General features: G+C 38.9%; 1 protein-coding gene across 7 annotated transcripts; it reads left to right on the forward strand.

The window, feature by feature from the left end:
• The first annotated feature begins 1,597 nt into the window (after positions 1 to 1,597).
• Positions 1,598 to 27,245, forward strand: LOC122063112. 7 transcript variants are annotated; one of them, XM_042626794.1, is made up of 8 exons: positions 1,598 to 1,752; positions 6,140 to 6,202; positions 12,647 to 12,986; positions 19,190 to 19,488; positions 26,222 to 26,461; positions 26,542 to 26,604; positions 26,707 to 26,896; positions 26,979 to 27,245. In XM_042626794.1, the coding sequence occupies exons 4-7, from the start codon at positions 19,339 to 19,341 to the stop codon at positions 26,881 to 26,883; spliced, it is 630 nt and encodes a 209-aa protein (XP_042482728.1). In that variant the 5' UTR covers positions 1,598 to 1,752; positions 6,140 to 6,202; positions 12,647 to 12,986; positions 19,190 to 19,338; the 3' UTR covers positions 26,884 to 26,896; positions 26,979 to 27,245. The 7 variants fall into 7 exon arrangements, with proteins under 7 accessions (XP_042482728.1, XP_042482729.1, XP_042482732.1 ...); XM_042626795.1 differs by having other exon boundaries at positions 26,707 to 26,889; XM_042626796.1 differs by lacking the exon at positions 1,598 to 1,752 and adding an exon at positions 1,766 to 2,126.
• The last annotated feature ends 410 nt before the right edge of the window (positions 27,246 to 27,655 follow it).

Raw genomic sequence — 27,655 nt, forward strand, 5'->3', positions numbered from 1 at the left:
TTCCATACATGTTAGGATCCCATGTGTTTTGAGTGTAATAGACCACTTTTATGGGTCTAAAAGGGAGGCTCTAAGATTGAATACGGGATTACTAGTTAGTTTCTATTTTCATTAGTTTCCTTTTTAGTTGGGCTTGATTTGAGTTATATTTGTTTCTTTAGGAATCAAGTTATTAATTGAGTCAAGTCATTAGTAGTTAGTTTCCTTTTTCAACTAGTTTCTAATTTCAATTAGTTTCTAATTTCATTTTTTAGTAACTATTGTATTAGGAGAATATTTGGTTTCCTTTTTGAGGAACCTTCTATTTTGTAATTCCCTCCCCCCATTAACATTATAAATAAAGAAGAGAAGGCTCCTAAAAGCCTAGAATGATTTTAAAAAAATAATGACTGTTGCTATTGTCTTTTTCATGAAGAGTTGTCTTGTGTTTGATCAAGGCTGAAGGAATTGGTGTTTGATCCAATTGACTCTTTGCGGCGTGAAGTCCAAGAGGTCTTTTCAACTATTATTTCTTTATTTTCAAAGTTAATTGCAAGGTTCTTCAAACCAGGTAAGGGATCTGAACTGCTTTTGATTTCTGGTTCTGGAAATCTCAAGTTTCTCTCCTGCTGCCCCTATATTGTTCTGAAGATCCAGCCAGCTGATGGCCCTCCCCTTTTGATTGATTGTTGGGTTTATTAAGAGGGAGGTTTGACCTTAATTTGGGACCAATCAGACCATGGGTTTGTCTGATCTGAGGTGTTAAATACTTCTGGCCGACTGTGTTTCTGCCCAGATTTCGAATCTAGTTTGACTTACCTGTTCCTATGGCATTTGTTTCTGATTGTGGCTTATTAAATACTCTATACCTGCTGCTGGTTAGTCCATTTTTTTGGTGTAATCTCTGATTTCAGAAACTCCAAATTCTGGTTTGAAAATTCTGATTTACAAGGGATGTTCGACTCTTAGTTCTGAACTGTTGTTTGCTGCCTAATTTTGGGTGATTATTGGTTGTTCTCTGGTTTATAAAATCCTGCAGTCTTGGCTCTGGTTTGGTTGTCCAAATCCAGTCCTACATTATATAGTGACAAGATATGACCAAAAAAACACTTCAAATTTATGATTAAATTATGATTTATCGTTGTAAAGAAAATATAACTATTATTGAAAGTTGAAACCAATGGATAGCAAATTACTGAGAGGATAACTAATATTGAAATCATAAAATGAATCCTATTATCCAATCATTCATTTAACTATCCAACTAGTTTTGTATCAGGAACAAGGAAATCATGAAGCATTATTACAAAATACAAATCAATTTATATATTCATGACCTAATATTCAATGATTTGTAACAATTTCTCTTACAATAAAAAAAATTCTCCCTAATATTGGAAAAAATGGATAGTCAATTTATAATCTCATAATCAATTTATAATCTCATAATCATTTAATTTTTTTATGGGTTTCATTCGGTTTGGATTGGTATTTTGCTGGTCCCAACATACCTCAGTCCAAAACCAATCCAATAAGAATCGGTTTGATTCGATTCAGGTTTTATTGGTGGTCAGTTTTATCGGTTAGGGGCTAGGTTTTGACACCCCTATCTCCTATTTACCTCTTTTATTTCTCACCAGAAACCCTAGCAATCAATCATTCTCTCCCGCCGTCATGCTTCCTTTCTCTGCGACCGTTTCGAGCCAGATTCGGTTCTTGCTTCAGAGCTTCAACGACTCCAACTCTGATTCGATCTTTCGCGAGCTATGTCAGGTATGCTATTTGTGAGAGCTATGTCAGGTATGGATGGAAAATTTACCTTAAAAATTGTCAATAAAACAACCCGAAAAATCCATCGGGGGTTGAGAGTCTGAGACTCGATTCCTAATCTCCTCCTTCCCTCTTTCCCGCCGATCACTCCTCCTCTCCTCATCTCATTCCTCATCTACTCCTTCCCTCTTCCCTGCCGATCACCGGTGGACTCGTTCTCTCCTTCTCTCCTTTTCATCTCAGAGCAGATCTGTTCTCTCCTCCTCCTCTTCTCCTTGACGATAACTTTCGAAACCAACGGTATCACATGATCAAAGACTCTATCTCCTTGGCACACGTTATTCAAACCTGCGCACGAACCAGGCAACTGACCAAAGGTAAGCAGCTCCATGCTTACCTAATTTGCAGTGGTTACCAGTTATGCATCTTTGTCTCAAATCATCTTGTGAACATGTACCCAAAGTCCGTAGAATTAGACTTTGCATGGAACGTGTTCGACGCAATGCCTTACAGAAACCTGGTTTCTTGGACTGCTTTGATTTCTGGACTTTCCCAGAATGGGGGATTCAGAGAAGCTTTGAAAACTTTCACTCAAATGCGAAATACTTGAGAAAAGCCTACCCAATTCGCATTTTCAAATGTAATTCAATCTTCCGCCTCCCTGGAGTCACTTGAAATTGGGAAGCAACTGCATTCTCTTAGTATAAAGATGGGTTTTAATGATGAATTATTTGTGGGCAGTAATCTTGCTGATATGTACTCGAAGTGTGGAGCTCTGGCAGATGCTTACCAAATTTTGAGTGAAATGCCATATAAAGATTAGGTTTCATGGACAGCGATGATTGATGGATACACAAAGAATGGTAACTTCGAGGAAGCTTTGTTATCTTTTAGGAAGATGATTCATGAAGGGATCACCGTCAATCAATATGTCTTTTGTAGCACATTAGGCACCTGTGGGGCGCTTAAGGATTCCACATTTGGGATGTCTCTTCATTCATGGATTGTGAAAATAGGATTTGAATTAGAGACTTGTGTGGGCAATGCTCTCACAGACATGTACTCAAAAGCAAGGGATATGGAGAGTGCATTTCGTGTGTTTGGGATTGACTCTGAGTTGAGGAATGTAGTGTCTTATACTTTTGTTGGTGAAGAATATTAGAATATTTAATTTGTGAACCATGACATTTTAGTGTATAACACACGTTTGTTTAGAGTCTTTGGCTCTTGACTTCGCATAAGGCACTTTTTCTCTTCTTTCCAAGGTCACAGAGCTTGGCTAGTCCTAGATAACATTTGTTTTCTCTACTTTTTATTTTTTTTTGGGTATGCTTCTATTCATACGTGATGCAATGAAGGAGAGTGGAAACTTCTTATTTTATTCAGGAAAGAGGAGACTGGGTGAGGGTTAATTTTTGCTTTGGAAGAAACCATGACATATCTGTATCTTTTGTTGGTCGATTTAGCTCCTCCCCGGTCATTGATATATCTAGACAACATGCTGTGATGAACTTCACCAATGTAAACTAGTTCTTCATTATGTAGGTGAGTTTAGAATTTAGAATTTAGAACAATCAAATTATTGTGTGCCAACTGTTTACTGTTAGCTCAATTATATATCTTTCTTTCCTTCTCCATCTATATTTAAAAACATTCTGTTTAGTAAACCAGCTGTATTACTAAAACCATTGTTACATGGGTTTGGGTACTGGATCAGTTACATGTATGCGATGAGGAGTTGGATTGATTTGAAGTTTTGAACTTAGGATATAGAAACATGTGTGCAATAATGGGTATGGGGACAAGCCTTCAGCTGAAATGTGTCAAAAGGAAGGTTATGACCAAGTGTCCTACTGCTGGGATTTGTGTTGGACATATATCCTGTACCCATAATCATGTTCTGTAGTGTTGGCACAATTATTAACTATACATGAAGAGTCTGGGTAACAATGTAACATTGGCTAAAACTATAGTTCAGTGGATGTTATACTAGGTATTACCTAGCTAGTTGAGTCCTACCTATTTCAACTGGCTTTTGTTGAAGAGTGATGCGGATCCGGGTTCCAAAATTCGGAATCGGATTGCTTAGGGGCCCACAATTAACAAATAATTCAATTTAAACAAACCAGTGGCAGTAATGTAATTTATGGCACAACTTAAAAACCTTTTTTGGAATGAAATAGCTGAATGAGGACAGATCTGGAATTAATCCCAAAGAAAACTCAATTCTGGAAATTTATTTGATGTTTATAATAAAGAATGGCAGAATTGTAATTATAAGTCACCAATCTAATTAATGGGAATCAAGGAATAACATTAGATGAGGGAGGGGTATTCTAGAATTAGAAATAAAGAAACTCAAAGGGAATTAAAAGTTAAAGGCTGGGGTCTAATAGGAAAAACGAAATTAAAGGGTTATAAACCACAACTCACGAGTCTATCTTCTCCTTCCTTAGACAACCGGCAGAGGCGGAAGAAACCAGCAGCTTGCGAGGGGTAAATCTCCTTCAAATCTCCTCTATTAGGGCTGAGATTTCAGGTGATGATGCTTCACTAAAGGGCCTCTTGATTTCAGATGGGAAATACTTCAGAACAACAATGCAAACAGGGGCTGTAGTGCCTGCAAACCAGATCTGGCGGTAGGTTTAGGTAACCTGAGTTGCAGGTTTTTGTTTCTCACAGCAGGAGTCACCTTCAGGCATGATATTCAAGGGTTAGGGTCGCCTTGGAGAGGGCTTCCTTCAACCAAAAGCTCAATCCAGAAACCTTAAAGGAGAAAGAGGTCAATCCTCTAAACTGGGGCTGTATCTACTGCCCAGAACAGGGAACCGATAACAGCAACAGAGAATAGGAGTGGTAGGAAGGAGAAAAGAAGAAGATAAGAAGGAAAAAGAGAAGAGTTCAGAGAGAGAACAAGAGATAAGCAGCCCACGGCAGTGGTGCCACCATCCCATCTTCTCTTTGGCAGCTCAAGACTTATGACTGCCTTCGTCTCCATCTCCCTAAACAATTTTGTGAGTCTCCCCTTATGCCATTCCCTGCCGGTTCTCTACTTATCCAACGAAAGAGCAGTTCTTGGATTGCTTGGAATCCTATGCCAAGTTGTTTGATTTGAAGCCCGTGTTCAACGAGACTGAAGAACGCAGAGTATGATCACAATCTTGGGTTTTGGAGGGTCAAGACTATGGGTTTGAAGGAGGAGGAGACAGTATGTCTGTCGGTGGTTGGTGGCTATCAGAGAGAATGCAGAGGCAGTGGTGCCGAAGATTGAAGGGACGACTTAGTTTAATGGCCCTAAAGTACACACCAGTCATTATAAGCATAGTTGTCACGACGTCAAATCGATCCAAGGCGGTGGAGGCGTGGCTAATCGATTTGGCGATGAATCGCTCGTTATGGCGTTGCCATGGCGGTCAAATCCCCCATGTGTCATTTTTTATTTTTTCTATTTTCTAAAGTTATTTAGTATGCTATTTTTTTATTTTTCCTATTTTCTAAAGTTATTTAGCATGCTACAAGCCTACAATATATACCCTATAACATATAAAACCAACATTAAGCAACATCAAATCATCAAAAATCAACATAGCCCTATCAAAATCACCCTGTATTTTACAAAAAATAAACCGCCTAGTGAATCAGGCGTGACCTGGCGTCCATGGCGATGCCATAGCAATGCCTATCAGCCAATGACGACCGCCATTTGTGAGTCATGTAAATCGTAGCACTGCCATGAACTTCTTTTTTTGCCAGGACACCAAATCGTCGCCTTGGCGAGGCCTAGGCGACGCCATGACAACTATGATTATAAGAACGGTCGGATTTTTGACAACAAGAGAATTCTGGTGGTTGGCAGTGGGAATTCAGGGATGGAAGTTTGTTTCGACCTCTGCAACCATAATGCTCGCCCTTCTCTTGTGGTCAGAGACGCAGTAAGTACATACATGCTTACTCTCTCTCTTAAGCAATACCCCATTTCAGTATAAGTAGCCCTAGCCCTAGTAACTTGGTTTCAGAAGAGATAAGCAAAACCTAGTTACAAATTTTTGACTCTCTCTCTCTTTCCAAGAAAGCCAAGTAGAAGACTTTTGACTTTCTATAAATTCCGAAACAAATCTAACAGAAAAGGCCCTTTTAAGGTTTCCATTTAAACAAATCAAACAGTAAAGACCCTGGCCAATAGTTATTGGTGCATTGTGTTTATTTCTGATGTGGAGTTTCCCACACAAAGATCACCGTTCTTGCTTTATAATTTCAAGGTATTTGCTATTCTTATTTAATACATCTTAAATTATTGCTCAATTTATTATTTTTTGGTCAAGAAATCATTGCTCAATTCAGTTACTAAATATTTTAATTTGTAGAACTGATCATGATCTTTCAATTTCAGTTTATCAACGATATAGATGATGTATGCACAAATCGGATCAGCGATTTACCAGAATATCACAAGGTTTGTCTATTTTTTTATGTAATATTTAATTAATGATTTTTCAATTAGAACTTATATTAGTTGTCTGTGGGGGGAGCGGGCATTAAGATGGTAATTGACATTCTATAATTCCTAAAGGAGGAAACAACAATGCATTAATAACAAAAGAAAAGAAAAAAAAGACCCAACACCAGATTTCTTGCATCTAATAAATTTTAAAAATAATTTCCCCTAAAAAAAAACTTTTTGGCTTTGGAAATTGGTATTGGATCCCATGTATTGGCAAATCTTTATTGGTATTGGTCGTGTTCTATACCAATGCTTGACTGATCTTAAAGCTGGTCAACGAATTAAATTAGGAATCAATTACTATTATGTATATGCCAATCAGACTAATACCACGGGATACCGTGGTTAAAACAGACATAAGCTTTGTTTTTCATCATTTTTTTTTTTTCCAATTGTTCCTGATCGGAGGTGGAACTGTCTGAGTGCTTTCATCTGAAGTGGCCAATGGATTTTTTTTTTTTTTAAAACCATGTCTTGTGACATTTGGCCCTCCTAAAAATCTGTTGGCTAGGGCTAGTCAAATCTGGTCGATGTGGAACTTGAACCCTATTCGGTTTTGTTATGGACCGTCTCAACTAATGAATAACTCAATTGAAATGTGTAATGGCAATCCCGTAGTGAATTCAGTGCATATCGCACTGGTTGCAGCCTTTGCTTGTAGAACAGGTTCCAGGTTTGTGGTCTAGGGATCAACTCCTGTCACATGCATTCCCCCCTTCCTATCATCCCCCCTCCCCTATTGTGTGTGAGTGAAGTCCCCTTGGGCAGTTCCTTAGGATATAAATAACCAAAAAAAAAAAAAAAAAAAAAAAAAGCAATCCCATAAATAGTTAAAAGTTAAAAATCGTAAGAAAAGGGAACCAAAGGGATAGGTAGCATACAAGATGGAAGGGGCAAATTTGGAACTGAAAACAAAATAAAAATAAAGTTAAATTAACTTAAAGAGGAGGGAGGTTGTTTACAACTTCATGACAGCCACGACCAGTGGAAATCTTATTTGCCTAATTCAAAAGTAATTCAATACCCCACTTTTCCTATAAGTCAACTGAAGTCAAAAGTCAGCCCTCTTAAATGGAGGTCAAACTCTAGGAATCAACCACCCTTGACATGTGTTATCATCCTTAAGAACATGAGAATGATTGGTTGACTGATGAAAAATTAACTAGATGTATTTTAGTTTAGGATGAAATTTTCGGATTTCAGTAAATCTGAATTTACTCTCAATCCGTTGGTTAAATGCTCCTCAAATTTGGGTTGTACCATCCCCTAGGGTAGCTTTACTAACCCTAAAAGATAATCACGATCTGACGGCTAGATTAAAAGTAATTAACGAATTACAGATTCAGATCTCAAAATTTTACTGATTTCATTAATATGCAAGGGCATAATCGAAAATAATAAAATATCTCACGATCCATCTTTCAGAATTATCGTAGATTCAAATCAAGTTCTAATCTAGGGATGATTAACATGTGTCCAAAATTTCAGATCGATCGGATGGCTGAATTTCTTAATCTAGAAAACACTCTATATCCGACCTTTTAGAAAAAAGAATCTTAGGTGAAGAACTTGAAAAACTATACTTGTCAATGGTAGAAATTAGAAATTGAATAGAGAGAACTCTCAATAGTAATGAGAGAACACAGTAGCTTGTAGAGAAGATTTAATCAATCGGATCAAACATCGGTTTTGTCACCTTGACCAAACACAAGGAAGTCTTCACACATGAAGATGAGCACCAACAACAGAAATTTTTAATAGTAAAATTCGTGTACAATGCTTGACCCTCTTACAAACTTATATAGAAGACTCAAAAATAGACTTAGACACTAAAAAGGAACGGCCTAACCCAATCCTATACCAATAGGACTCCTAAATTGACTAGGAAATTGCAATAACAAAGGAAATAGACTCAAAATAGGAGTGGACTTATAAATTCTTAATCTAGTCTAACTAATACACTTAATAATAAGTAACGTAAAGAAATAGAAACTCTTACTTGACTAATCCCGTAATCCTAGCCCATACCCATATTATAGGCCATAAAAGTGGCCCATTACAAAATAAACACTTGAAACTAAAGGCCCAACACATATATAACCCATCCCAAAGCTTATTTCTACCAAAATAAGCCCTAATAGATATTAAATTAGCTTCATCACCCCTTTTTTAAAACTGATAAGATTTGAACCCTAACCTCTCACCAACTTAACTCATGATCACCAGGCTAACACTCAAGTTATTAATTAAGTGACAAAACAAATATTTAAAGAGGCGAAAGAAAAAATATCCTAAGGTGCCAAACTTTGGGGCATTACACTCTCTCTTCGTACTAGGTTGGATCCATGCTAAGGTTTGGTTATGAATTGATCAGGATAGATTGTAGGGAGATACCTCAAATTGACATAGAATGAAGAAAGAGAAATAGTAATTGTAAATTATAGAATTAACGTGAGGTGGGGTGACACAAAGAGTAGCTTCTATGGTAGTATGTAAAGATGTATCCATCTAAGAATACGGTGGCATTATCTTGAGATTTATCCGTGTAAGACTATGGTTCAAAATTCCGGTGGTTTCAGCCAATGCTTATCGAAAATTTTCATTTTTGGCCCAGCTCAAAATGAAACATTAAGCGACTCACTCACTAGACATACCAAATTTCGACAGCTTTTTGGAAATTTCGTTTCCTTTTGTTGCATAGTTGTCAAGGCATCACCTAGGAGTCCAGTTGGTTCTCTTGGGGTCTAGGCAGTTGTCGCCTTATTGTAGGGTGCCTCAAAATGGTATCGAAACAGGTTTGGCACTTTGTTTTGCAAATATTGTTTGTTATAAAATCGTTTCCTTAAGATATTATTCATAAATAAGAAAAAGTCATTTCCCATAAAATTTGTTTCAAAATAAAATTCCAAAAGGATAAAAAGTCAACCCTCCATATTTGATTAGACAGAGTTCTGATTAGTGAAGCCTGGCTTGCTTCTTTTCCCTTCTCACATGTTTCCTTCAACCTTCTGGGTATCTTCGACCATAGCCCTATCTCCTTTATCAAACCTTACATTTCATTCCGGCCCAAACCCTTCAAATTCTTTTACATGTGGACCCTCCATCAGGATTTTCTTCCTATAGTTAGAACTGCTTGGGCTCTGTCGGTTCATGCTTTCTCCACTCCCCTCGTTGCCTTCTCGAGGTTGCTAAAAAATGTTAAGCTGCCCTCATATTTTGGAATTCCAACTCCTTTGGAAACATCTCTTCTGTCTTTGTCTGCAGACTTAAGCTGTCTACTATTCAGTCCAGCCTCTAGCTGGATGTTCATTACCATTTCCTTTCTTACGAAGAAAAATCCATTTCTGCTTAGCTTTCCTCCTTGATTGCTTAAAAAGAGAGCTTCCTTCGGCAAAAATCCAGGATCAAATGATTGGAGCTTGGCAACTCCAATTTGTCTTATTTCTACCAATTTTTGAAAGCCAAATTAAATGCCAACTCCATTCCTAACCTTACTACTAAGGATAACACCCCCCTCTCCTCTAAGAGCATTAAATCTGGGGTTATTAACTACTTCAAGGATATCTTCAATCCCCCTCATCTTCCCCCTCTCATGCTCAACAAATTCATCCCCAATCACGTCTTGTCCTCCCTCTAGGCTATTCCCTCAAATGATGAAATCTTGTCTATCGTTCACTCTATCAAGCCTAGCAAAGCCTCTAATCCTTATGGCTTCAACATGGGGTTCTTTTCGTATTGTTGGGACATCATCCAAAAGGATCTCATATAGGCAATTCAAAGCTTCTTCCCTAGCCAAATCTAAGGAGAGAATCATACCTTCCTGTGTCTTATCCATAAGTAAAATGGAGCCTTCTCCATGTCTGATTATAGACCAATCTCCCTCTGCAATCTCCTCTACAAATTCATTCCTAAAATCTTGTCCAACAATCTTCAGATTGTCATTGATTCGTTAGTCCTAACCAGTCCGCTTTTATTGTTGGGAGGAGCATCTCTGACAACATTATCTTGTCCCATGTATGGTTTGCGAACTTGGTATCAGGAACACAAGGTTTAAACTATTTCTGATACGATACGATACCGCTCTGATAGGTATCTTAAATTTAGTTGACCGATACAACAACCGATACCGATACTTTATTCCTTGATCTTTAGCATATCTTAGGGCCCGTTTGATAACGTTTCAAGAAACACGTTTCTGCCGTTTCTGTTTCCAGAAACAGCAGAAACGGAGCATAAAGCGTCTGATAAAACTGTTTCGTTTCACTTATTTTTAGAAATAGAAATAGAAATTTTTACTTATTTATGGTTCAAGAAACGACCCAGGCGAAACGACTTGTGGCAATTCTTTCACTGGTTACCATCGATTTCTAAAAATATGACTTATCAAACACTTTCAATTCCGTTTCTATTTCTATAAACGGAAATTTATGTTTCTGCCGTTTCTTGAAACAGAAACGGCAGAAACTTTATCAAACGGGCCCTTAGTTAATACGATACGATACGATACCCTTCGATACGTATCTTAAATTTAGCCGATCGATAAGGTGGTCGATATCGATACTTTAATCCTTGTAGGAACGGGATCAGTTAAGGCAAATTCCGTTCCAGATCGCCCTAGATCGGACAGAAATACCCATGGTTTTATGTTTAAAGCCATTTTTTTCCACTTTAACCCTTATCTGTACTGATCCACTGATACAGTATCGGCCAAGAATTGGGATCGGTCAAGGCCGATATCAATCCAATCCAGCAGATTCCAATTGATCCAATCCAACCTATTGCTACCGATCTGATCCGATTCCTGAAACCATGGAGCCATAAGATTGTCAAAGGTTTATACAAGAAATCCCACCCATGTTGCCCTCATCAATATTGATATCCACAAGGCTTTTGATTCCATCAATTGGGGATTCATCAATGAGGTCTTATTATAGATCTCTTTTTCCCCCGTCTTCATGCACTAGATCCACTCCTGTATTTTTTCCTCCTGTTTCTCTATCCTTGTCAATGGTAACATTGTTGGTTACTTTTCCTCCTTAAGGGGTATTCGCCGAGGTTGCCCCCTTCTCCCTTTCCCTTGAGGTCCTCTCTAGATCCATTCAATCTTGCATTGACCTCCACCTCATCTCCCCCTACCAAAGTGCAAGAGCCTTAATTTAACTCACCTTGCTTTCACTGATGATCTGATGATTTTCTCCAGAGCCGAGTTCCCCTCCATTGAGGCTATTATGTCTTCTCTTAGCCTCTTCGAAGCCCTGCCTTTTCTTAGCATCAATCTCCTCAAATACCAACTTTTTCTTACTAGGGTCTTTGATGTTACCAAAGTCTGCCTCTTCAAGCGCACTAGCTTTACCCTTGGCTCTTTCCTTGTCAAATATATTGGTCTTCCTCTCATCGCTACTAGACTGTCGGCCCACCTCTGCACCTCTATGCTGGATCTCATAAAGAAAGACTCTAGTTTTGGAAGGGCAATTTCCTCTTGTATGTGGGGTGCCTTGTGCTTGTTAGATCTGTGGTCCAGAAGAAATAGGGGAAGTCGTAGTTAGAGAATTTAGAATTGTCAGAGGAAGGGTTTCTAAAAGGATCAAATTAATTACTTTTGTTTTTGATCCCTTAAAACACGTGCTCATTAGAAGTTACCGCATAAACAAAAAATAAATGGTTTGTGGCCATAGATCATAAATAATTTCTCAGCTGTTTATGAATTCTAGTTTTTATTTATTTATATTTATGAAAAAGGGGTAAAAAATCATACCATACGACTGAAAAAATAAAAATGTGTCAAATAAATAGAAATATAAACCATACCAAAGAGAGCCTAAATCTTTTATTTTTGGGAGAGCTAGCCATGACTTGAACCATACTGCATCTAATTTTTTTTTGCTTTTATTGTCTTGTATTTAATACCTTGTTTATCACTTTATCTTAAATGAAATATATTTGTAACTTTTACTGAATAGTGCATTATATCTCTATTTTTCTTGGGCTATGAAAAACCAAAAGAAATTATAGGAAAATCAAACTATTTAAGTTTGTTTCACATAGTAAATTTAATATGATTTTACTTTAGGAATTGAGAAAATTAACTAATTTCTCTCTCTCTCTCTCATGTTTAACTTTTGAAAAATACAACTAGATGATTATTTCCATGTTTATGTGTGTATATATCTCTAGGTGCAACTTCCAAATGAACATATTTGTCCATGTAAAATTTTTTTCATCACTCTAAAGCTTGTTTGTTACACTTTTAAGAGCATTAGATAACTTTATAGACAAATTCTATTTTTGTTTCTATATAACATCACTCTTTAGCATTTCCTAATCATTGAAAGTTGTAAAAAATCTCTGATGTAACTTACTTGTTTTCGGAGTTCTAATAAAATCTACTGTAACCAGGACACTAGAAAGAGCGAAAGACCGAGATGGATTTTGTTGATCAGATTGTGCAGATTGTACAAATTGAAGGGTGCTTTCAACCGGATGGATAACATAGTTTGGATCAACTACAAGTTCGCTCGAATCAGCAAACTTGCCACTATTATAATCTACTGTAATCATATAGCAGCTTGCATATTCTATTACCTCGCAACCACTATTCCTCCCTGCAATGAGAGAGACACCTGGATTGGAAATGTAACCCTGGGTCAGCTCAATTTCACAAATTTCAGAGAGAAACCTTTCGTAAATCGGTACTGTGTATCAGCATATTGGTCAATTACGACCATGACGACAGTGGGTAAGTATCTTTCTTATGTTTTAAAGATTCATTATACAAAGTTTTTCCCCTCTGTCCTATGCTAGTCGCTTATTGTGTCATATACTCAACTAGGATGGTGGAAACAAAAAGAATTGCTATAATGTTCTGGACATCATAAGCGTCCACATACCTACACGCCTAGGCTTTTTCTCACGTAAGGCAAGGAATAGATTACCCAACCCCAAATAGAATCAACTAACAACAACAAATGCTACTATAAGAACTGATAACAGTATAAATAACAACCCCCAAACAGTAGCCAATCGGCTAGGGTAGAATAAAGTCAAATTCCAGGAAATTAAGTAGTAGACAAAAACCACCAATGTTCATTAGGACTCAAACAACCACCAAACTAAGTCCTAACAGTCTGAGACAAACTCCAAATAACACACTGAGAAAATGGGCAGGATTCAAAACATGAAATCTGGGAATTTAGGTTAAAACAGAGAAATCCAAGAACTCCCAAAATAGAGCCCGGGTGGGGTTGAATCCCTGGTCGAGTGAGACTAAGGGAAGTATAATAAACTCAAAAAATATAGCCTGAGTTGATGGCTGTATTCCCATATCTGACCAATCTTGATTTAGGTTGAGAATCTGAAAGATTTTTTGTATTTTAGCAACTAGACCTCTGATGGCCTAGCTTCCTTGGTCGAGTGGCCTATTGGAGGGCCCTTATAATTCCTCAAAAGATTGCTGGTAATGGCCCAAGAATATGTGAGATCTTGGGTTGATGTTGCTGCCCTCAAAATCTCTAGATTAGGTAGCCACAGGCCTTGAAGGTCTCCACAATTCTCAGAAGCAACAGTAGTTGATGTTGGTCTTCGAAAGGGTTCAAACAAATTTAGACGGAGCCAATATCACTTAGAAAATCAATCAATCAATAGAAAATAAAAGGATAGAAGGGAGCATCGATAGCAAGCAGGGGATGGGGGACAAGGGCTCTCACAGCCAAGGCATCTCACCCATTGAAGACTATTTCAGTCTCAACCTCCCACAGGACAATGGAGAATTGCACAAAGCAAATTTATTCATCTTAAATCGTGGGAAAAACCTCTAGGGTTGATTACAATATATAGGAATGGAGTTCTGCCTTGCAATTGAAAACTAGTGAAAAGGGAAACAAACAAGGAAACAAATAAGAAAACAAAAGAATACAGATCCTCCTTGCTTGTCCCTTTGTCTTGCTGTCCAAGGCAGAATTAAAGACAAAAGAATGGTCCCATAATTTGGGTTTGAGGGACCCAAAATTCCCCAGACCAAGTAGGCTGGCCCAATCCCAAAACTGGTTGGCTCTATGGCCTGTGGGTTGGTCCATTAATTGGTGTGATGGACCAACCCTATGATTCTTTCAGCTAGTGTACTGTTTGCCAAAGAATCGATCCACATCAGCTCCCCCTTCTTAAAATCATCCATCTCAGACGAATAGAGGAATGACATGTATTGCTCGTATAGATCCGGATCAAGGCACTTGATGTCATCGGCATGGATCCACGTACAATCTTTTATAGGCCGTCCTTTCCATTTAATGAGAAAAGAATAGTAACTTTTGTCACCCCGTATTATAATAAGTTCGTTGCCGAGCACATCTTTGATCTCAACATCGATAGATGTTGTGAATTGAGGGAGCCATGATGCGTGCTCAGTTTCGTTCACCTTTTTATGCTGGTCTGCATAAACTGTGAGGTGAGCCATGTTGAAAACGTTGTTGATCTTCATATTTGGTGGCAATTTTAACATGGAGGCACAAGGACCTATGCGTTTCAGCACTTTGAATGGTACCGTTTTCCAAGAATGCAACTTGTGGTTGGCATTCAAAGGGAATCATTCTGAAGCAATTTGATCTATCACCATAAAACCCGGCTGCAATTCAATGAAATTGCGATGTTTGTCTGTGGTTGCTGTACCAAAGCCATGGGTCTTTGGGGTTGAAGACCAAGCACTATCTGGTGTACGCCCAATAATACGGTTGACAAGGCTATTGTAAATGAATTCGGAAATGTCAAGAATTGAAGGCCATATCTTCTTGTGATCATGAACAAGACATCAAAGAAGGTTGTCGAGGCTTCGATTCACCACTTTTGTTTGTCCATGAGCAAGACTTGTGGGTGAAATGCTGAAGAGAGTTTCAACTTAGTGTTCTTCTTCATCCATAAAGTCTATCAAAAGTACTTGAAGAGCTTTACATCACGATCGAAAGATATGGATTCTGGCAATCCATGAATATGTACCACCTCTTTGAATAAGAGCTTGGTTATGTAGCCTACATCGAAAGTGTTCCAACATGGTATAAAATGAGCAACCTTCGAGATCCTGTCCACAATTACAAAAGATAGAATCGTGCTGCTCACGTGTTGCTGGTAAGCTGGGGACAAAGTCCATGCTAAAATGCAACCACGGTAAATGTGGTATGGGTAGATGCGTGTAGAGACCTAGTTTTGTTTATTTTCTTTGACAAGTTGGAAAGCACATCTTTGCATCACGTGCTTAATATCTTTCTATAGATGTGGCCATTAGTACAACTTTGCAACAACAGATTGTATCTTATCCTTTCAAAGTGTCACCCATTCGACCTCCATGTAGTTCTCATACTAGGTGCTTCCTCAAGGATTTATTAGGAATGCAAAGATGTGTCCCTAGAAAAAGATATCCATCAAGCAAAGAGTATTTTACATCAATACAACCTTGCTGTAATTTTCCAAAAACGTTAGAAAAGTCTGCATCAGATTTATGCACATCTTTAATGTGAACTAGTGTTGTTGGCAGTGAAAGTGTTCATCAGAAATACTTTCCGTCTCAATGCTTGTCACTTGGGTCTCTTTTCCAACTTTGTATTTCTTGTAGGTAGGAAATCCATTTGGCCTGGCAACATTAGTAATAGACCCCTTGTGTAAGTACTCGAGGCCTTCATGGTCCAAGTAGAGAATAAACTCCTTGCTGATGAGATAGAGCCTTCAATGCTTCAATATTTTAATCACAAAGTAGAGTTTCAAATCATAGGTGGATTACCTCTTTTTAGCATCGTTGAGCTTCTCACTGTAGAATGCAACGGGATGAGCCAGTGGCCACTTTGAACATGGGATCAAAATTCTTGAGACACCACATTCACACAACTCTCGCTGTCCACAATCACTTGTGTCGTAGATGGTTTGTTAGTCATCAAGGTGTAGAAGATACAACAGCATTGCCGATCTTCCCCTTTTGCTTCAATGACCAGAATTCATGTCATGACATTCACCTCATACAACAGCATCACCGGTCTTCCCCTTTTGCTTCAATGACTAGAATTCATGTCATGACATTCACCTCATAGATATTGTCGTCATAGTCATCATCTAGGGTGTCATCACAATCCTCTCCCTCAAGGGAGGAATTAACAGCACAGCCATCTTCCATTTGGGGCTCACATACAAGCATCTCAAGGTTGGATTCAATAACCACAATGATGGAATTTGATTAACCTCGTTGTGGACAGAATTTAGCAAAATGTCCATACTCGTTAGGCCATTACAGTGATAGCACTTGGTCCCACTCCTTTCCCTATTAACCATGGAGGCCTTACCCTTATCTTATGTAGCTTGTGGAGCTCGGGTAGGGAATCCACTAGGTTTATTAGGGTAAAGTTCTTCGTACCATCACTAGACTGATTAGTGAAATGCCGAGGGCCTTAAATCTTGCGCATCAAGAGCCTTCTCAAAGCTATCATTCAGATTGTGGATATCAGTCACACCCATCTTGTCTCATATATCAACTCTCAGTCCTATTTGAAACGAGATAAAAGCTGGTCGTCTTCTTTGTCGACTCTAGTGATCAGGTAAGGTATTTCTCCTTTGGGATCTCTTTCATCTTCGTAGGCTCCATACGACGACACCAGCCTTTCTTTATGTGTATGCCACCAGAGTTTTTTCTCCTCCAATTAGCTTAGTACAACTAACTTAATCTTCCGTTCCTCCGTCATTGTGAACCAATCTAAGTAGTCTTCTAAGGCAACTAACCAGTAATAAAAGATAAAGATGATTGGGTCATGTCTTCCATTGTACTCCTTCAGTTCGAGCTTCACCTTGTGCTTCTTCTGGTTATGGCATGGATTGCCATCACGATCATCATATCATCGTAGGTGGCTGGTTGTGCTATCCTTTGAGCTGGTGGAAGAGGAGGCTGAGGGGCATTATTGACTGTGGTCTGTTGTTGACCTCCAGTCTGGTGGACTCTTTGAACTCTCATTCCATGGTAGAATATTTCTGTTGCCCCTCTTATAACTAGAGCAAGTGCATCATTAGTATTTAAGGGAGCTAGGTGGAGAATGTTGGAGCTCTCCCGCACCATAGCTTGATACCAAGCTGATATATGGCTAGGTATAAATACCCAACCCGAAATAGGATCAACTAACAACTTCATTAATACCATCGGTACTGATAACAGTATATATAACAACCCTCAAACAGTAGCCAATCGGCTGGGTAGAACAGAGTCAAATTCCAACAAACTAAGTAGTAGACAAATTGCCAATGTTCATATAATATTTGGGACTCGAACAACCATCAAACTAAGTCCTAACAATGACTCCCAGTGACAAACTGAGAACATTCAGAATGCGATACCTGAAATTTTGGAATTTAGGTTAAAAGAGAGAAATCCAAGAACTCCCAAAATAGAGCTTGGGTGGGGCTAAAACCCTCGACGAGTGAGGCTTAGGGAAGCCTTAAAAAACTCCAAAAATATAGCCTAAGTTGATGCTGTATTTCCAGATCTGACCAATCTTGATTTAAGTCGAAAATCTTAGAGATTTCTTGTAATTCAGCAACCAGGCCTCAGATGACCTAGCTTCCTTGGTCAAGTGGCCTATTGGAGGGCCCTAATAGTTCCTCAAAAGATGGCCTGTAATGACCCGAGGATCTTTGGTTGATGTTGCGGCTCAGAAAATCTCTAAATTAGGTAACTACAGGCCTTGAATGGTCTTCACAGTTCTCAGCAGCAACAGTTGTTGCTATTGGTCTTCGAAAGGCTTTAAACAACTCTTAGACAGAGCCAATATCACTCAGAAAATCAATCAATAGAAAATTAAAGGAGGGAAGGGAGAATCGGTAGCAAGCAGGGGAAGGAGGACAAGGGCTCTCACACATCTCACCTATTGAAGACTCTCAGTCTTAGCCTTTCACAGGACAATGGAGAACTGCACAAAGCAAATTTATTCATCTTAAATTGTGGGGAAGACCTCTAGGGTTGATTACAAAAAGGCAAGGAGAGCTGCCCTTTGATTGGAAACTAATGAAAAGGGAAACAAATATGATAACAAAACAAAAGAAAATGGAAACTCCTAGAACTAGAAACTTCTAGCTTGTCTTTGGACTTGAGAAAAGACAACAACTAATAACAATAAAAAGGAAAAAAATCTAGAGAATTGTTCTAGAAGTCTTCAGTCGCTCCTCCTTGCTTATCTCTTTGTCTTCTTGTCCTAGGCAGAACTAAAGACAGAATGTACCCAACGATTCGGCTTTTAAGAACCCAAAAACCCCAAGCCCAAGTGGGCTGGCCCAGTACCAAAACTGGTTGGCTCTATGGCCGTGTGGGCTGGTCCATTAATTGGTGCGATGGGTCAACCCTATGATTCTTTCAGCTGGTGTATTGTTTGCCAAAGAATTGATCTATGCCACTGTCTTGGGTCCAAGGCCGCAGAACGCCTTGTTGACACTTAACGGGATTACACCTTGATTTATGTATATTGTTTTGTGTTTTGATGAATGTGCTTATATTATATTCTATGCTTTGTTTATTATATGCTGGTTTTCTCATATTAGATCATTACTAGTATAATTGTATCATATTGCATTAATATAGCTTCTATGTTGCATGTAAGCATAATTATATATAATTATCATTGCTAATTTGCTATATTACATAAGTAATATACTTCACACCTAGGGAACCTAGGTGACCCTCCAAATGCCTAGGCTCGCCTAGTCAACATGATAACTATGCTTGACATACAGGATTTGCAGCTTAAAAGGGGTTTCATGCAAATTGAGAAGACTTTATTTGTGGAAAATAAATAAAACACAATTTAGTTATTCTTTTATGAATGACGAAAAAAGAATATGTGCTTCTGGTGGAAGAGCATTAGGGTATAAAATATATTGAGTGATAGAGCAGACGAAGGTTCTAATTTTGTTGTTTTTATGCTGCAGGTTATGGTGATGTACTTCCAGCCAATTACAGGGAAATGATATTTGCAATGCTGTTTCAACTTTTTATCATGATTCTAAGTGCTTATCTCATTGTCCACCTAAGCTCAGTACTCATGTAAAGGTCAAAGACAGAGATTTTTAGAGGCAAAATGTTAGAAGTGATAGACTGCTTTAAAAGAAATGATGACACCAGGGAGACCAAGACCATAGATCAGATTAAGGGCGAGTTGATGAAGTATGGGAGAAGTTACACTGATGCAGCTCTTCTTCAAGATATCCCTATTTCTTTGCGGGACAAGGTGTAAGACCTTTCTCAACTACAATGTGCCAATTAAATTAGCTCCATTCAATAACAAATATACATCTCTCAACTACAATGCAGCATTACCTATTATAGGCTTTATAGGGAACACCCAAAACCTTAAAATACCTCTCTTAACTCTTTAGTAAATTATGAACTAACTAGAAATTTTGAGTTGCATGAAAAGAAAGACCGACTTAGAATTAACTAGGCAGAAAAAATAAACTTCTCTAGTGGAATATTTTTCTTTGATAGCTAGCAAGCAATTTTAATGCCAAATAGCCGGAGTGAAATATTAAACTTGAGAATAATCATATTCTTCAACTTCCCATGACCAGTTAAATAGAAACTTATTGCTTCATGTATTGCTATATAGCTGACCAATGAAACTATTTAAATATTCACAAACAATCTATTTAACAAAGCAAGGGAGACTTTAGGCAACGCACGCCACGTGAGTGTCCTTTTTTCATTTGTGTTCCAGAAATTTTCTGTGTGTTTTGAACTGCAGGGGACCAGATTTTCTTAACTGTAAGACTATTTTACAATGAATCTGGTATGCCAATTCCAATTAGTATCATTTGCGCATGTCAGTTGTACTCTTCCAGGAAATTGCAAGAAACACTTTTTTGGTTTAATGAATAAATAGTCTATTATTAAGCTTAAATTTTAGAATATATCAAAATGTTAATAAAAAGTGAGATATAATTGAACCTTTAGTGTAACCTTCTCTTCTGAGTGTGTTTGTGTGTATGATTTCTAATCTGTTTTCCATGGTAGCACAATGTAGGCTAGGTATGACCCCAAGTAAGGATCAGCTAACAACTCCAATGACACTACAGTAGATACAGATACCAGAATGTAAAATAACTCCCCAAATAGTAACAAAATACATTTCTTAAAGTCACAGTACCAATGCCTAACAGTAGCCAGTGTACCCAACTTAATAAATACAAGTGAAACAGATTAAAACAACCAATCTGCCAGAGCCTGCTTAGGTGAAAACTCAAGAAGTTTTGTGATTAAACAAAACCACAAAAAAGGGCTCAGGTTCAGCATTAATAACGAATGAAGGTTGATATATGAAGATAGAATAAATCCTTTTAGAAGCCCCAATCGATGGCGTTTTCTTGTCATGTTGTCTTGTTGTCCAAGGCAAAACTAAGGGCAAACAAACTCCCTATGATTTGGGTTCGAGAGACCCAAAGAGCCCCAGTCCAAGTGGACCGACCCAACTCCAAAACTGGTTGGCCCTATGGCCCTATGGGCTAGTCCATTAAATGAATTGATGTTACCCCCCCTTTTGACTCCTGCGGCTAGTGTAATGTTGCCTATAGAATCGATCTATGGAAAAGCTCCATTTTAAAGCCATGTTGCATCTATCTTCAACTATCATATCACATCCATTACTTGCTGATCAAAGGAGTGCCCCTCATCTTTGATAGTTAGTTACACATGAAAGAGGGATATCCGTAGCAGAGATTTCTATGCATATTTGTGCAAAGGCCAAGCTGTCCATTGTTTTTGTTCTAAGATCCGAATATAAGGGCTTGCCGATGATCGACCCAACAATGCTCAGCCTTTGAGCTCACCAATAGTCAAGGGGGAGATTTGGAAGATCCATGCAAACTAGGATGGACTTGAAATCAATCTTGTTGAAGACAGTGAACTAGTCCCAGACCGTCAAGTAGTTGTGCTTCTTGCCGACGAGCCAAGGACCTCCTTCCAAAGCAGTATTCTTATCTTCATCCAAGGAGAATTTGAAAATGAAGATACCGTTGTCTAGTATGAAGGTAGAGAGCTGGCCATTGATCCTCCATTGCTTATGGAATGTGGAAGGAAGATTTCAAAATATTGAATGGCGGTCTGCTACCGAGAAAGTGCCCTGTGAGGCAGTGTTACCATTTTGCAATTTCAGGGTCAAGAAACCTAGTGGGGCATAAAGCAATCTTTTTGTTGTTCTCAAGGGTAGGGGGAAGAAGAACAAGGTGTGCCCATCCTTGGGAGCCGAGGAGGAGGAGCTGGCTACAGAAGCCCAGGGGCTGGAGCAGGGAGGAGGCTCAGATTAAATGGTGGCGGCAAGGGGTGGCTGGAGAGAATTACTGGGAAGTTTAAGGGAGGTGGGTGTGTTCCCAATGGTGAGGACCGCCGGGGTGAGGGTGGTATAAGGGAGTATTTAGGGAGAGGGTGGCATAAAGGTCTATTTAGGGAGAGGCTGAGAAAAAATTGAAGTAATCTTTTGCACAACAATGAATCTTTAAGGCTCTATACTGTAATGATTCTGTTTTTTTAGCTTGATTCTGGGTCTGGCACACTTTTTTGCGTTTCTTTTTTTTTTGGAGTGATTCTGCGTCTTAAATGCTGTATGGTAAGCCAAAAAAGAAAAAAATTGATTCTGTTACTTGGAAGAAATAGAAACCTGTATGGTTCGCACTTAACAGAATCGTTTATGTTAGAAACCAATATTTACATAAAATGCCATCTTCACCATGGGTGTCAAAGTTGTGATTTTTAAATAAAATCTAAGGATAGTCAATGGTTTTTTTAATAAATTCCAAGTTATGGAAACCATTATTATACAAATAACTAAAGTCGAAATAAGACATAAACAAGCTAACATTATTATTTTGAAATCAACACTACACTTCTCTTAACAACCCCTAATGGCAACCCAGATCTCTATCTCTGTTACCTGAAACAGCATCACTGAACACAGGTATCTGGAAATTATCAGTTAAATGTCTTAAACTGCAGATTTAGGTGTTTTTTTTTTTTGGGGGGGGGGGGAGAGCAATGCTGTCCAAATTTATGTGTCGCAGGTGATTTTGAAGTCCAAATGCATAAATAACACTTCACATCTAGACATCAACATGCATGAGCCACACTACACATCAAGTAGATTAGAGAGACTACTTGGACTTTTTCTCATCCATTTTTTTTTTCTGGTTCTCCACTTTTTCCCCAGCACAATTTACTGCTTATCTCCCTTTTTTGGTTCCTGGGTTGATTAAAGAGATCACCCAAAGTTGGAGATTGGAGTGAGTATCTTTTTCATAGTGTATAGTCTGATAATACTTCACTGGGCTTGTCCTACAAATTGATTAGATTAGGAATGAGCAAAAGGCAGATGTGCCTTTTCAACATACAAACTCGTCCAAAAACAAACTCCAATAACCGACCTCTACAATCTACATATATGTCTCATTGAGTCCAAATCAATCCTTAACTTATGCAGTTCTGTTGATCTAACTAGTTTCAAATACATTGGACTTGGAATAAAGAGTCTTAAGATCACAAGTATTTGTGTCTCTAATCTCTTCTCCCCAACTCAAGCTACTTTTTACAAGTGGGCATATTAAAGGATACCCATTCAGAAAAGTTTCAACATCACCTCCTTGACACTAAATTGAAAGGGAGAGTGAAAGAGCCCGATTAGGGGGTAAATGATCCATGACTCCTTCCCACCAGAAGCTTCTTTTTTCTTACATTAAATTGTTTAATTTTTGGAAAAGCACCCTCCTCAGTGCTCACTGATCAGTCACAAATCCTCCATTTTTTTTTTTCTTTTTTTGGTTTCAAGGGTTTCCTCTGAAAATCCAAAGCCTAAAGATGCTTCCCTCAAAACCCCCAGCACTACTTCCACTGCCACCTCATAGGCTCTATCAAACCCAGGTACCCATTACTTGAAACCACCAGTGCGATCCTCAATAGTGTTTACCTGGATTCCCCAGGCTTTGTGAACAGTTATTTCACATTTCTTGCTAACTTCTCCAATCTGAATCGCAAGATTGATGTGAGGTTTGAGTACTTGGAAATCGAGCTCTACTTCTTCAACAGGCTTATTTCAACTCAAGCCCTCCAAGCCTTCTCCTTGAGACGTGGAGAAGTGAGGTTGGATTCTATTCATATGTTAACAAGCGAAGCAGTTGTAGAGTAATCGGGTTTTGTATAATATAAGGGGAACATTTAGGGTGAGAATCAGTGGGTTAAGAGAGGGAGAGAGAGATAGGGGGCAAGAGGGAGTGAAAGAAAGATAGGGAAAGAGATCGACCTACCTCGCCGACGGCAGATCTGCGTCGTCTTCGTAGACGGTGGCTGCAACAAACATCTATCTGCTGGAACAATGAAATAAACTGGAAACAAAGAAGAAAATCAGTAGGGAGAGAGAGAGACCTTCACGTTGGATCACCGACAGCAAATCAACACGGTAGGCTCTGCGTTCTTGCTTCAGTTCCCTTCACGCTGCATATGCTTCGTATCTCTGGCTGTTGCAACTGTGAAAGAGGGCAATAGGGTTTTGCTTTTCTTACCTTCACCTATTGTTATGTTTTGAGGGAAAAATACGTATTTTCCCTTCTTAAGTTACAAAGTTGATTCATCCCCTTTTGTTCAGAATCAATTCTGAGAATGAAAAGCACCACTTTCATGTTCCAAAAAAGGGACTCCAAAACCTTAAAAGTGTCTGGTTCATTAAAAAAAAAAAAAAGAAATTGAACCAGGCTTACCATACAGTTTTTACCCCATTTTTGTTCCAAAAAATAGAAAAACAATAGAATCCTTTTTTTAGATTGTTACAGTACAGAGCCTAAGTTATTGCAACAATGCGAAGAAGTAAGCATGCTTTTTTTTTCAGGCGGTGTGTATTCTTCTACTTCACTTCATACTTCATGACCCTTTCAATGACTAAAGTGTACAAGAAGTATGTCAAAATCATGGACCCTAGCGCCACCCCCTGGAGAATGCCAGTATTATAGGAACACCCCCTCTCTTTCACCAAATTAGACTGAGACCCCGCAGTCACTGTTAAGGAATATACCTTATATGCTGATGTCAGCTACTATTTTTTATTTTAAATACTAAAATACCCTTATTAAATGTGAAGTACCTAAAATACCCATGTAATAAGTCTCATCCCCAAATCTATAGTTACTACTGTACCTTGACCCCAAATCATTTGGACCACCGGCAATCGTTGAGAGCATCAGAGATCACGGCGGCGACGGTGTGATCCCACCTTCAGAAAGGTTTCCCTGAGAAATCCCACCACCGTTCGCGGAAGGAGATGGTTTGGCTGCTCTCTGTTTCTCAGGCGTTGCAGTTCCAGTTGACTGTTGCTATTCTCAGCGAGATTCTGGTTCTTTTTTCTCGTTTACACCCGATGATACAAAATTCAAAATTTGAAATTTAAAATTTAAAATTCTAATGGGCGGTGCTCCTCCCAATGGTAAGAAAAAAGAGGAGATTCAATATTGACTTTACTCCATCTTCCAACCTAAAACGGCTCAGGTTCCAGTGCGATGAAACCACGCTCTCGCTGGCGCTGGTGGTGTTGGACGAGTAAAGTAGCATGGCCATGTCATCTAGTCTCACTCATTCCCTGAGGAGAAGTGGATCAAGCAGGACGGAGTCACAGACAAAGAGTTTTAATTGATTTTTTTATTGATAACAAACCGGTGTTCACATGGGTAGGACCTAGAAAGAGCTTAAATGGGTCTCAAGATGGTAAGAAATTCAGCAAAAGCACAAGAAGGATGGTCTGTAACTGAAGAAGTGCCTTGATATTGAAGTTGCCCGAGCCATTATCAGTCGTTCGTACACTTGGTCCCATGCCAGTACCAAAGCTAAACCCACGCAACTGGGTGGTTGCCCGAGGCATCCCACTAAAGAAGAAGTTCCTGAAAATCTCCTCAGTGTCGACATCTGCCTCATAGAAACCATTGAAACCTTGTGGTCTTCGCCTAGTTGCGAGTTTCGGACCGGCAGGAGGCGACGGAATCAACCGTGCTAGACTTTGGGGAAGGTGAGGTAGCAACCAGTGGCGGCATTGATGAAGGTGATCTTACCATTGTGGGCACGGGAGGAGATGAAAGTGGTGATATCCAGTGATTCATTGCAGGGGAGGGCTATGGGTTTCTGCCATCATCGCCATCGTCGCCGTTGAGGAACTTGTACTGAATAATCGGAGGTAAAACCTGAGTTTTAGTGAATAGGGAGGGTATAATGGTCATTTCAACTTTTCATTTAACAAAGACTGACGGTAAGGGGTCTGAGTCTAATTTGGTAAAAGAGAGGGGGTGTTCCTATAATACTGACATTCTCCAGGCGGTGGCACTGTAAATTACCCTTATTCAAATTGCTCAGGCTTTCTTGGTGAAGCAAATGAGCTAGTAATCCTTTTGTAAATCAAAAGAAGTTGTTTAAAAAAAGAACATCAAAGAACAATGTTGAAGCTAAGATTGTGAAAGTAAAGCAGTAGTTCATTGAATCCACGTCCTTTATATTTAGGAGTTTCTGAATAGGATCAATTACAAAGATCACAAATTTTGGTCAAATTTGATGGTGAGAATCGATTTTTTTATGCTTCTTTCAGCTTTCAGAATTCAGAATTCAGTAGACTAGTGAAATTCAAGTCAAAAGTTAAACTTTGACTATTTCACCTGAGCCGTTTTGATGTGTGGATCTATACATACATATATATATATATATATATACTCTTCTTAACTCTTATGCTTTGTAGTTTTGAAGTGTTAGAATATAAAATCATAACCAAGAGTTGAGGAATGACTGCCCCTAGGTACTCTTGGCCATGTCAAAATTGCTTACCACTGTTCATGCATAATTGTTTTCTACATATTGACCAGGTATTCATGCCTTGGCATATTTTTCATTACCTGATATATTGCTTATGTATTTTTCCCTTTTATCAGACTGACTTGACCTTCGTGCTGTAGGCTTATGACACCTTCATTGAAGCACCTCCTATGAGTACTTCTGGGTCTTCTCCAGTGGATGCCTTTACCTCTTTTCCTGGCATTTTAGACACTCTTCCCACTAAGGGTCAAATTTCCTTGGTTCCCAAGGACATCAATCTTCCAAATTTGCCAAAGTGGAGCTATGTGAAACAGGGCAAGGAGGTCTCCATCACCAGGCCGTGTGAGCTCATCAAAGAGAACTCACGTGGGTACGATTATGTGAGTCACCTTCTCTCTTGTCCTTTTCCTTTTTTCATTCATTTTCGCTTGTCTACAAAAACTTTCTTTTTTTTGCTTAGGTACCTGCCTGCAATTATGAAGAATTGGTGCAGATGGTCGCCAAATTGAAGAGTATCAGATCGGTAAGTGGATCTCCCAGACTACATTCCTTATCCCCTTTGGCTGGTTCTGGGCCTGTTATTCCCTCATCAACCATGACAGCCACTGAGTCACTGTTGTTACAGGAGGGCGATGCGAGTGCTAGTTCTCTGCCTGATGTTTCTCCACCAATCACAGCAGTCACGTCAGCCACTGGAGAACCAGTGTTCCAAGGGACCAATGCCCCACCCTCTTCGGAGATTGTGGAGGAGGGACATACAGAGGATCTACCAGCCCGCAAAACTGCTACTAGTGCTAGCTAGCTCTTGGTCAGCAGTTCAGTTTCTCTCTACTCATCTCTTCATTTGTTCTTCTTTCTCCTTATTCTTCTCTCTTATGTAAGGCTGGTTTTCTCTAGGTACTTATTTGTGCGCCATGGTATCTCCCTTGGTGTTGACTACCTTGCAACCTTGTCCACTCTATATAGAGATTGTAAGATATTACTTGGTTTTGTTTAGACTTGTAGTGCTTCTATTTTGTTGTTCTTTCTGTACCCAAATGACTCAAGAACTAATAGAACTTGTGTGGGTGTCATAGTCTTTTTAGGATGGATTTGATGTTTGAAAAAGAGTAAGATATGAGTAAGAGTATAGAATCTACATTCGCAAATACTTTATTATGTGAATTGTGAATTGTGAATTGTGAATTGTGAATTGTGAATTGTGAATTCTAAAGTCAATTGTGGTTCTATGTTGTGTGAATTTGTCCTTTTATTTTTATTGTGTGTTTGTCAGTAGGGACAGATATTTTTCTGTATGGTACTTGAACCAACATCATGGGGTACAAAAGCCATATGCTTTACCTGTTGAGCTAAGACTGAAGCAGCCAGAATTTTTTATGGGAATTAAGCTGTGTTTTTGTGTTTCATAAGTGTCAGACTTTGATATATACTTGAAGGACCTAGCTTTTATGCACAGTTGTGCCTTTCAACCGTTGGATGGGATCTGGGGCAACAATGCAATTACACATCCCCTTTCCCCTATCGAACAGTTGAAGGCATGACCATGTACGTGCACGGTGGTGGATAAAACCTTT

This window comes from Macadamia integrifolia, unplaced genomic scaffold, assembly GCF_013358625.1.
Source record: "Macadamia integrifolia cultivar HAES 741 unplaced genomic scaffold, SCU_Mint_v3 scaffold1194, whole genome shotgun sequence".
Classification (NCBI taxonomy): Eukaryota; Viridiplantae; Streptophyta; class Magnoliopsida; order Proteales; family Proteaceae; genus Macadamia; species Macadamia integrifolia.